The following is a 12,694-nucleotide window of genomic DNA, read 5'->3' on the forward strand; positions in this document are numbered from 1 at the left end:
TGTGTGTGTGTGTGTCAGTGTGTGTGTGCCTGTGTGTGTGTGCCTGTGTGTGTGTGTGTGTTGTTAATTCAATCCTTATTAAAGTTCTGATGTTGCTATAAACAGTAACAGTATCTGATTGATTGAAACGCGCAATGCGTAAATCTAAACCAAGAAACGCAGTGGATTAAAGTAAACCGTTAAAAGGTAACATCGTCCTAACTCGGGCAAGTCCCGCCAGTTTGCTATTGTGGCTCTCACACAAGAACCCTTCTTCTAGTAGCTCAAACACGGGTGTCAAATGTTTCTCGTTTTCAAAGCATCTGCTCAATGCGTTGTGCCGGTTTGAACCGAATCCCCAGCCCCTCGTTAAAGCGCACTGTTCCATTGATGTTGGAATTCATTGTCTAGTAACTGCAAGAACCTTGCTTTCTGTATGCCAAGGCTGGGTACATTTGGGCAGTCCTTTCCACCAGTCTATTTGAAGTTTATAAACTGCTCATTTTTTTATTCGGTCTCTGTGCAAAAACACGATCCTGTCCTTCGGGTTGGGCTTAATGCCACAGCGAAGCCTGGAGGAGCGCTTTAACCCAATCCAGCGTGTTAACGCGGTGTCATAACCAGACAGTGCATTGATAAGACCTGGACGACTTTACATGCCTGTAGGGATATTCCACTTGGAACAACAGAAAAGAGAACACCAAGGTGTCTAGACGTAGGAAGGGATGAAATCAGACAAAATACCTAATCAACACGTATGAGTGGTAATATAGCAAAGACAACGGCATGTCTGTACAGTAACCCCGACACACAGTAAGCTATGATTGATTGTGTCTACCTGAAACATCGCTCTGTATTCATTATGCCAGTACTGTCATTTGTAAATTGTATTCCTTTGTATTGTGTAGCTTTGTATTTGTATCAGGTAGTTGAAACATCAAAGACGGGTCACTATATAGTAGTCTAACAGATTAACCCTTTACTGCCCTGGGTATGTTCCCATACTATTTTCTCAGTGTCTGATGTATTGGACACTGGACAGGACTAGCTCTGTTCTTGTCTAAACGCAAATAATTGCCCTCAAAAGGGATGTGGAACTCTTTACAGAGCTGAACATTAATGGAACGCACATGCGCCCTAGGTAATGGAATCGATATAGGCTACATATTTGAATACTTTTGAATGATCGAAATATTGAATCACATGAGTTTTGTTTGCGGTTTCGTATGTTTTCAGTGAGTTTAAATGCACGCAAGAATCCTAGTAGTTTTCAGGAAAATGTAGTAAACAGTTTTCTGAAAACATACACTGTCTGTTCTTTTGTTAGAAATTCAAAAACATGTTTTTTTCTGAATGGGAAGATTAGCGCAGGTACACTGCTGACTACCAGGATTTGCTCAGCAGATCGTCATCTAGACGAAGTGTTCTTCCGTATCCATGGGAACGTGCTTCGCTTCATCACTTGTACAATGTACTTGTAGAGCAGACTAAATTATAAATCAGGACCAGATGCATCTGACGTAATCAGAGCCTCGATCTCTAATTATAGGTAAACGAGTTTATAATAAAAGTCAAGCAGGTGTCTCGATTTAACACGTTAATGCAATGCACGGACATCACTGCTAACTAAAGGATTATTAATAGCATCAATATGTGACAATATACGAGCGCGCACTGGGGAAGTACAGTACAAAGGGAAACTATAGGGCCGCTGAAGCTTTATTTCAATGCAAAATGTTCGTCAAACACCTTGTGGAAAGTTGAAATAAATGTGTGCGCAAATAATTGCATTAAAAAGAAACGTAGGCCTATACTGTAATAGTCCGCTTTCATTGTCACTGTACGCTGCTAGACTGGCTTTATCATTTGAATTTGCAACCAGCGAGTGTGACCTTGACCTGAAGAATTCCAAGCACGCGTACCTGCGGACAGTTCGGTCTCGTGGACAGTTCCAGGGCAGGAACTAAAGTCACTGTTACGGTCAAATAAAAACATACATAAACAGCAAATTGAATTTTGGCAGAAAGAAACATTTAGCAATATAAAGTTAAAAAGAGATAATAATAATAATAATAATAATAAAGTATACCCTCTTTTAACTGATTCATTGTACAGTTCTGTTTTAGATATAGTATATATGTACTGTTAGAATATATTTGTGAACATGCAGTTCGATATTTGTTTAAAATAATAAAGAAAAAACGTAAATGCCACATCAAAAGATTCTCATTTCACATCATCCCTTTTCAAAAGCAGCTTTTCAAAAGCCTCACTCCTCAGTGTTGTGCATGTGTTCAAACAGCTTCATTATGTCTGAGATCACCAGCTGCTACCACTTCCCCCCGTCCCTTCAGGTGAGTAATTCCTCTAGAATTTGCCTTGAAGAGATGCCGGCTTTTTAAAGTTCAAGGGAGCAGGTCTTGATAAGTAAAGCACTAATCCCCTCGTTGATACAAGCGGGCCAGTGTTGAAATAAAACCAAAACTTCAAGTTTGCGTTGTTCTTTTGTGCATTTGTTCTGTGTTAAGTGTCACATAACACAGGTGCAATATAAAGAGACTCTATAGTTAGAACACCCCAAACAGTAATCGTGCCCTATTTGTTCATCAATACCTCAAAGACCCAATCATAAAACCTGAGTAGAACTACAGAAACAAGTCTCACACAGCACCTAACCAACGGCTTCACCTGTGAATAATAATTTCACATTCCCTATGCACTGTGGATTTATGCTGTGAGCCCATCACCTGCCCAGTGCATTGCGGATTAGTACTCTGTTTAGCAATCACAAAATGAAAGCACTTGGCTTTTCCTAGCTGTAAACCTAGGTTTCTAGATTGACCCTCCTAGTGCTTGTCATGCGATTGTCCTAATCCTTGACCAGAGGATAAGAAACAGATGTGAATTCTCAGGACTAGGCTGCTGGACTGAGTTTGACTCTGATTCCAGCTTTGAATCTTGATGGTGATTCAGACAACAATGCATCACAGCTGGGATTAAGAGATTGTCCTAATTTTTGCTGGTGATGTAGGGTGTGTTGGATCTAGATGAGATATCCTGTAACCTGTGTTCTCAAGGCAGGAGTGTTGGGAGGGTAGGGGCGGTTCATCCTACTGGATACTGGCTTGTGAGCCTCTGTCAGTCTAATCTCTTTATACTGCTACAGCTGAAGATGGTTTCATGTTTTTAACAGAACTCGTTTGTATCCCAGCTGAAAAACACAGCCTTATCTTCTGTTGCTGCAGAATCGGAATGTATGCACACACAAGGCAAGATTCAGAACCGTGCACAGATTCTTACTTGAGTCCTGTCTCAGCCTGTGCTTGTCTTTAATAGACTGTGTTTTTAAACTTGTCTGGTATTTTGTTTTAGGTTAGCCTCCTGCACACTTTTCCTTATCACTGACATTTGTATGTTGACACCTAGAGAGCTGATATATTTTCATCCAGAGGCTCAAAGGTTAAAATCCATCTTGAATACAAATTTGTTAAACCAAAAAGAAACCCAACATCTGATAATAACCACTTATCTTATTAGCTGGGGTAAGCCATGCAAATCATTTGCAGCTGCACATACCGTATTGCTGTTCCGTCACATCCTTGTACTGCTGTCTATTTAAATGACTTGGATTGTTAAAAGAATGATGTATGTTTTAGTCCACCCTGGCCTTCATCTGGTTGCTGTTAGCAGTGAAGGCTGTCAAAGTTTCCTATCAGATGTTGCCTGAGCTTCTTTTAAAGTGCATTCAGACTCAGGTGTGCATTGCTCTTATGATCACTACCTCACATTCTTTTTTTTTTTTTTATAAAAAAAGAATACATGACAATATTCTAGAACTATACTGTTGTAGATGTTGATTCTGTCTTGTAACTAACAGTTATAAACGCCAAATCACGATATCGAAATAGGAATGGTGAGATGAAAACGTACAGGCACTACGAGGGCTGCTGTGCGGTCGTTCTACATCAGTTCAGTAAGAAGGAGCAAGCCAGAATGCTTGTTTCAAGTTTGTGACGTCTCCGATTGATCTTAGTCACTCGCCGGCTGTGAGATCATACCTGGAAGTCAGTTTTGGCATCGGATCAGCTTGAATCAGCTGCTGCTTTTCAAACAACGCTTTTAAAAAATCTCCCTTTTGTATTTCTGTCAGCTCTGGGATGTTATTCATTTCTAATTTGGGATTGCTGTAGTATGTCTGAGAAACTGTGACTTTCCTGATGGGACGATTGTGCTCTGGGGCTAAAGGAGATCTCGCAAGGAAATCCTGGGGTCCCAAATATAAATAAACGAATGAATGACTGTAGCAAATGGGTGCTGACTCTCTTAATCCACCAATGACACACCAACACCTTTCCTAATGAATTGCATTTCTGAACTATTTTATTGTACTGGTATTGCTTTTGTTTGAACCCCTCACAGGCCGAACGTGTGTGCAGAGAAAGAGCTGACGATGGTGGGCCACAGGCAGCCATGTGTCCAGGCCTTCACACGCATGGTCAAAGTGTGGAAGCAGGGCTGCGTGGGGCAGGCGTGGTGCGTCGGCTACGAGAGGAGGTAAGCCTGGGTGTCCCAGACGCAGTGCAGCATGGAAGCACCCTCGCAGAAGGAGTTTATAGATTCACTGGTGTTCCAAATTGGGCCGTGAAATTAAAGAGAAAGTTTGTGAACGCACAGAAAACAGATTCGTTTATTAAAGAATGCAGAAGCCACCTGGCTCGGAATCCCTTTCTAATTCTCATCCTCCTGCAAGCTAGGAGATGAGTACAGCAGGTCTTTCCCTTGTAACCACTATAAAGGGAAGACAACCATAACCATCCAGCGAGAATGGCCCTGATACTGCTTCTTTCTAATGGAATTTGAAACAAGCAGCTTTGCTAAAGCCAGACAAATCTCCCAGAAGGTGAACTATAATTTCAAGCAATTCCAAGCCGCGAGAGGTGCTGCTGTGCTCAGTGTAGTCTGGTCATGGGCTCCCCTGGGATGTGAGGGTGTGTTTAGGCAGAGTTAAGTAGTGCTTTGGGTCGCGATTGCACGCCTCTCCTATACTTACTGTCGCACTCACTTTGATGGCCTGTCCCGGGCTGCAATTGAAGGCTATAACCAGACACTTTTGTGCACCATGCAATAAAGGCAGCAGCGTCAGATGTGCTAAAGTACAAGGGGAAGAAGGTCTAATCACTGTGCAGTGATGGGAAAACCACAGAGTTACTGAGTGAACAGCGTGCACACATACAGCGATGACTATAGACGTAGTAAGTTGAATGCAGTAAGATGTGAGATGTCCTGTCGGATTATGATGGGTTTCATAGACCTGTGGCACAGCCACTGTTCACGTGTAACGCACTGCTTTCCTTGTGTTTCAGGACAGCCTATTACACTGCCTACAGACAGGTGTACAAGAAGGACTATCACACTGTGTATAAGTGCTGCCCTGGCTGGTCCCAGCTCAATGGAGAGGCAGGCTGTCTTTATCGTGAGTGCCTCTTTATTAACAATCATATTGCATGGAAGATTCCCCATCAAGGTCCTTGCTGCAATTACAACCTGCAGCCTCTGGGTACATAAGAAACGCTTAAAAGCACAAATAAAAGGGAAAGGATGCATTTTTTTTTTTAGAATATGCTTTAGAAAATGAAAAGCGCTACATGTATGTAAAAGATGACGACGGGTTAAAAATGCATTTTTAAAAGAACGCAGCAGTTGGGGGATTAAAGGCGGTTGCAAAAGCGAAATTATTGCAGAAATGCCACAGCCTTTCTATTTTGGTAGTACCCAGCCTTGCATGATATTCAGGAAAAGAAACTCCTTTTCATTTTCCAGTTAATCAGAGACAGGACTAGGGTCCCCCCCCCACATCAAAAAAAAGGATGAAAAATAAAACAAAACTAACACCTAATTAAAGTCAGACTCTGCAGTCTGCTTGTTTTCTTTGAATGCTGGCAGTAGCTCCACTCTCTTTATCTCAGCTTGGCTGTGTTTGTCTGAGCCCCAGGGTTCTGAGTATCTATTGCTGGTATTCTTGGGGTCGGCTGGCTCCTGTATCACTCGGACATGAACGGATCACTGGGATGCTGTAGCCGAGCTTCTGAGTGGCAGCGGGGGGCTGGTGCAGGCTTAGGAACGGCCAGCGAGAATAAATCAGGGGGAAGGGAGGCTAGCTGGCCCTGCAATAGATACAGAATACAGACACAAAGACCAAGCATGAAGGAATGAATAATAACATTGTCACGCTTTACTGTAAGGTCTGTGCGGCAAATATGATTTGTGGCAACATTAAAAGTATCTTTCCACATCTGATTATTTATTATTAAATACCATATGCTTTAATGAAACCTTGCTAGCATTTACAGTTTGTAGTGTTTGATTCCAGAGGAAAGGAGGGGTCTGAGTCTCATGCGGTGACTTTGATGGCTCTCCAGGGAGATGACTGTAAACAGTCTTGATGCTTTCGTTTCCAACAACAGACCTTGTTTTCCTGTTTGTCGTTCGGATGTATACAAAGTCTTTTCCTTGGCAGTGATAACGGAGAGGGCAAAGGTCGAGTGGGTGTGGACGGGGCCATCCTCACGCACACAGCAGAAGCACGCCTGGGATTTGTGTGTGCGTGTGACTGGGTAAGGGGGGTGGTTTGGGCGGAGGGACAGGGTTTCCTATTAACTCAACATTACATTCTTCAACTTGAAAAGGTGACTTAGGGTTGACAGTTGACAGTCACAAAATAAGAAATATACATTGTTGAAGGCCAGTTTCCGGAAGATGAAACACAACCACGAGTCCTTAGTCTGTCGACACCAGTACTAGGCATTGTTCTGAGAAGACCCGCGGTACCACCTAACACGATCCATTACAAATGTGTGTGTGTGTGTGTGTGAGTGAGACTGTGCTGTATGTGTGTGCGTGACACATACACACATTAAATGTTCCAGAACAATTCTGCATGGACAGCATGCCTGGAATCCAATTTCAACAGAGTGGACCAACAGAAGCGGCTCCACATTCCTTCAATACCTTGTTGATAAACCCAGTCTTGAATGCTTTGATAGGATTTCATGGGCTTGGAAGGAATCCTGCACACCTCCCTGATTAAAAGTGCTAATCCGACCCCACTCCCACGGCCAGCCGCGCTTCAGGCCAATGGAAACACCGTTCAGACAGCAGATAAGAGGCTGGGAGGGTACGAGAGGAGATGAGAGAGGGTGTTCTGATTCTGGTTTTCATCAGGGTTTCATTACAGGAGGCATTCAGCTCTTCAATGTGCTCTTTGTGCTAGCGAATAGGCTACCTTTAGAGACTTTCTTACGCATGTCTACATATATATATACATATATATATATCTTTGTACAAAAGAGCCAACTTCCCTCGGCACGTTAACCATACTTATGTCAAGGGAAAGTGTGTATGAAAACAAACAGTGGAGATCAGCGACTCAACTTTCCTCCCTTCAAGTCAAACCAGACTCAAGACTCTTGTATTAAATGGACACTAGACCGAGCTGAATATACCATGAAGCAGCAGTTCTGGAAATCGCATTCACAGTTTAATAAAAAGCAGGCAGCTCTTTTAAAGCCCTTGTCCAGTCACAGCTGTCAAAACAAACTCCAGGGAGTGTGCTATTGCACATTGTTATCATCCTTGTTGTGTGACACCCTGCTTGTTGTTCCTGTTTTCTGACATAGGGATCTTTAGCAGTACATGGATCTTGAATATGCCCTCTAATTAAGCACCCGGCTCCCTGCTGCATGGTTGGAATTCTTTGGCAAGTGTTCTGAACTTGAAACATTCTGTTCTTGTGTTGGTGGATGATTGCAACGACAGACAGTAGTAACAGGGTGAAGAGTACAGCACAGTATACCAATGTACTGGATATAATGGTCCTGTAGCAAGCCAAGGGTGCTGCGAAGGGTATGGTTCACTTTCAAAAGAGTGCACTGAAGAAAAAGGAAAGCAGATGCACATCACACAGCCATCCACACTGCCATAGAGAACATCACACAGCCATTCACACTATTGAGTCACTTTGGAAGGTAAAATCCGAGCAAGAAGTAATACTAAAACAAACTATAACATTTCAACTAAAACGATCTCAACGTCTTCTAATTGAAACATTCGTGATAGGATTTCCTTTTAGTATTACTAAATACGCCACTGTTGAGCGCTTCATTGTTACAGATAAAAACTGAACACGGCACGCTTCAACTGGTCCGGTGGAAACTGCGCTTCTGTAAAATCTGCGCCTTTCACAGGAACGTTTCTAACTTTAAAGACCAACATAGTATATAACACATGAAAAATGTAGAAGACATACATATTAGCATGTTCAATTAGTTTGCTGAGCTGCTGTTTTGAGTGGAGTTATCTTGACAGAGTTGAGCAGGAGTGACATTCTAGTGCATTGATCGACTGCTCCACCCAGTCTCTCTCCATCCACCCTCAATGTGTTGCACTGGCCTCAGTAAACATGCCGGCCGCAGTGTTCTCGATGCCAGCTCCCATACTAACATGCCCTTAGGCACCCTGGCTGAGGGAGCCACTCGAGCTCATCTCCCATTTCCGGCAATTAAAATTCCCTTGCTAAAAAGAGACAGAGAGAACAACCAGCTGAAATAAAACATTATTGAAATGCTTCAAGCTCACAGCCAGAGACGAGATGAACTGCGTTCCAAACATATTGAACGGTTATTAGGATGACGAAAGCCAGATCCAGTAATTTCTTGTTTTTCATTTTACTTCCCGTCACACACAAAACGTTACTCATTCTGCAAAGAGCACCTCCAGGGAAGACTATCCATCCCTGTCTCCCAGAAACACAAACGAAGCAGGCTGGAATGTACACTATGTGCTGCTGCTGCACAGTAGTTTATGTTCGTTAAACAACAAGATTTCTGGTGCCAGACTATTTTTACAGTTTCGAAAAAGATTGCTGGTTTTAACAGAATGTGTTTGAGTGCTTAATTATAGTTTACTGTGGCAGAAGTGGTGTTTTAATCGAGGACAGCACTTGAATGCAGGGCTACTGTTATTGTGTTTGTTTGTAAGAACATTATGTATCTATATTTTTAATGTACACCTGCAGGACACTATGTATGTGTAGATATGTAGATGCTTGTGCATTTGTGGGTCTGCTGTTAGGATTGGGTTGTGTAGTGTTGAGTGGCTGGTTTTGCAGTGGTCTTAAAACAGTCTCTGATAAAGGCTGCTTTTGATTGGTATTTCCGTGTATCACCATTTGAAAGGGCCACAGTCACCTTTGGCTTTATGAAGAGGGGGAAAAAAAAGTATGGGAAAACTCTTTTTCCCTGAAGGCTAAGGAATCCTGCAGCAATCTCCACATTCACCCAGGGAATTTGGAATTTAGAGGCAGGATGTGACCTGGGTGTGAACCCAGCGTTATTTCAGTTTTGCGTTTCTCTGTGAGGCACTGGTGAGTTGCCATGAAAAGATAAAGGCCAGTATTCTGTTGAAAAGATGAACGTTTGGGTTCCTCAATGGAACAGATCTGGTTTCCCCCTCACAGCTGCGGCTCTTCCTAAAACTCATTCCGAAAGTCCTTGTGCGCATTGCCTGGGATTTCTGTGCTTTCCCGGGATTACTCCCGGCCAAATTGCTTTTATTGCTTTTCTTTGAAAACTTTGGCAGAGTCAGGATTTGTTCTTTTACAAAACTATTAGTTTGTTTGAGGCTGGGAGAGGAGAGCCAAGGGAGTGATTCTCTCTGCAGCTCAGCTACAGGAACACAGAGAGTGTCTTTGACATGGCTTTGTGGAAGTTTGTACTGTGTTCCCTCCGGGGCTGTGAAATGCAGTGACGACGACCCCGCAGTGAAGTGTGTTTGTGAATGTGTACCGTACAAGTATACCCTGTTAGATCTTCAAAATCCTCTTCACAGGCTCAGTGCTTGACAGATAAAACACTCGCACTACAAGGAGCTGAACGGCTGCTAAAGCACTTTGAAGATCTTGAGTTTTAAAGTGAGCTCAAGTCTTGGCCACTGGGGCAGCATCACCTGTTTCACTTGTTCAAGTGTCCCAGGACCTTTGATAGTCACTGGGCTGACCTGAACCTGCTTCTGGACGTCACCTAAAGGTCATCCTGTCTAAAAGCACAGTCGCTGCAGTGAGGTTTATTTCAGTAATACAGATAAAACCAGGTTTGATTCAACACTGCGTGACTTCCACAGAGAGTCGTCATTGATACTGTGACCATCTGCTAATGCTTGGTATGTTTTCAAGGGTTAAGTGTCTGGTCGTGATTATTTATTGTTAACTAAGGGTTATCTGTAACACTCAATCAAGTCTGTGCCATTGCCTTCCAGACTCAGAAGTTTAAATCAGTTTAATATAAATAACCTTGAAGCCGTAACCGTTATAAGGGTCTACTGTGTTATACCAAAGTATAGCAACGTGCTGTAGAGCAACAGTCGGTTCAAACCACGGTAAACTGTGGTTAATGCAAAGTGTAAGCATTAGGAAACTCCAAAACTACCACTGACATTTATCATGGCAGGCGTGAACAGTACATTTGAAAGCGTCATGAACCGAGATGAACTCAACAGGGAATCCCACGTTAGTTCATAAAGAATGACTGTTGAATTACTGACTGACACTCTTCTTTGCAAAAAAATGTTTTCCCAGAACCTCCGCTACAGGTAAGGATTTTGAAACAAAGATATGCTACCGAACGAGTTCTTGCGAATGTGGAACTGCTTAAAAGTGGCACCTCCTCCTCCTCCTTTAAACAAAGGGTTAAATAAATAATGAAACAACTGAATATTGACTCGAAGGCTTTGTGTTACCGGCTGAGCCACCCAGACGGGGGTCTTTTGTGCTTGAGTGTGATAATCACACGCAGACAGCTGTGCCGGAATCTGCTTTCGTTTCGCTTTGTGAGTTGGGGGAATTATTTCAGCAGGATTATGCTTGTTAACAGCAGCCAAACATTATTGTGTTAATGGCCAACATCTACATTTCCCACTGTTTTGGAAGGGAGGTCTGGTAAGTTCACTGCATATTTCAAATGTATTTATTTAACCAGCATAGAACCCTTGAGATACGCATCTCGTTTTTCAAGAGGGTTCTGGCAGAATCCATATGCGAATGGCAGGTCCCGATACGAATACGTGTGTGGAACTTCACTGAGGTTGGAGAAATAATGCAAAAGTCAGGCATGCACAATCGTTAGCCCTTGTTTGATACACGCTATGCTTAACGTTTCTTAAATCAGATCCAAGTGTCTTGAGTAAGCGGTCCTTCAGCCCCAGCTGTTTGTCTCTAAACCTTGTGTTCCCTTACGATGTACCAGTCAAGAAGTTAGAATCATACCACCAAGCCAATGCCATTGATTACTGGCATGTGAACAATACCTCAGTTTGACAAGCTTGCGTTTCTCATTGTAAAGCACTGTGAGACTGATGTCTTGCCATGATAACTCACACCCACTTTTCTCACCTGGTTTAAAGTGTGCAGCTGCAGCATGTCAATGCACCAGTTTAACAGCCTCCCCCTGCTCCGTGCTAGCATAGTGGTGAGAGACCGCTAAGCTCTTTCTGCAACGTTTATCTTCTCTAACAGCATCTGAAAATGCAAACAACTCCAAAAGGGTGAAAATTAGATTGTTTAATGCTATAACAGTTTCCATCTCTTAAAAAGGATGGACTTTAAAATCAATTTTCTTATTGGCTGTATTATATCTATTAAATCTTTCAAAGACATCTTTAAAATGAAGGATCGAGTCTTCTCTCTTTCTGTGTGTGAACAGGACAGGCCCTGATTACGCTGGAAAGAGTTTTTTTTTTAATAGCAATCTAAGCACTAACTTGTGTCAAGGTAACCAGCCAGGACACCTTAGAAAAAGCATGCTTCCCTATCCCACACCATTATAAGAGGAGACACACTACTACCTTCACAGATAGGGCTGTGAAAGAGCCAGCGCTGTGCGCACAGAGAGCCAAACCAGTATGCAACAAAGTATTTTCATATTGGCTTATGTACACTACATGGAACAAGGACATACACAATTGCAATGCAAACTGAAATTCTGCTATGTTTAATTTCCAAAAATGGTAGAAATGGGTAGCCACCACTGACTTACATGTTTATTTAAACTATTAACCATTTTAATATTACAAAACTATTGGGGTCACGGAATGGATATATTGCATAACTCCAGTACCAAATTCTTGTATCCTTGTAAGTTGCTGGCTGCAGCTGCACAGAGTCAGTGTGTGAGACAGACAGGTCAGAGAGTTGTTTACACTGCGCTTACTGCTTAAATGCTTGACACTTGACAAAGCTGGCACACTGTTGAGAGAAACGACAGAGAATAAAAACACCTGCTTGTGCAAACCTCCCCTTTAAGGGATTTTTTTTCAGCTTCCCTTTAACCTTTTGGCAAACAGTTGAATGTAAATACACTGAGTGTCTTTACTGGAAAAACGCGGACTGTTTTGGCTGTTTATTCAGTTTACATTACAATGCTCCCTTGTTATAATGCAACCCTTTACACTGCTGGTAATGCCACTTCACTTACAAGCCTTTTGCATAAGACCAAGCAAACAGAGCACAGTCTCTACACAGTGTCTGCTGACTCCTGCTTTATAATCACAGCATTAATGGTCTACAGTGGAAAAGCATGCAAACTGAAGCTTTGTGTTATAATTCAACTGACGTTTCTTTGTGAACATCTTAGGAGGTTTTGAAAGACACTGACAAACGCTTCTC

General features: G+C 42.5%; 1 protein-coding gene across 1 annotated transcript in view; it reads left to right on the forward strand.

Annotated features, from left to right (window-relative positions):
- Nucleotides 1–12,694, forward strand: part of LOC131698813 (multiple epidermal growth factor-like domains protein 6) — an 81,346-nt gene that overhangs the window by 869 nt on the left and 67,783 nt on the right. The window contains exons 2-3 of the mRNA XM_058993029.1: nucleotides 4,399–4,533; nucleotides 5,343–5,452. Of these exons, the coding sequence (XP_058849012.1) occupies nucleotides 4,399–4,533; nucleotides 5,343–5,452 (245 nt within the window). The remainder of the gene's footprint in view (nucleotides 1–4,398; nucleotides 4,534–5,342; nucleotides 5,453–12,694) is intronic.

This window comes from Acipenser ruthenus, chromosome 20 (genome assembly GCF_902713425.1).
Source record: "Acipenser ruthenus chromosome 20, fAciRut3.2 maternal haplotype, whole genome shotgun sequence".
Classification (NCBI taxonomy): domain Eukaryota; kingdom Metazoa; phylum Chordata; class Actinopteri; order Acipenseriformes; family Acipenseridae; genus Acipenser; species Acipenser ruthenus.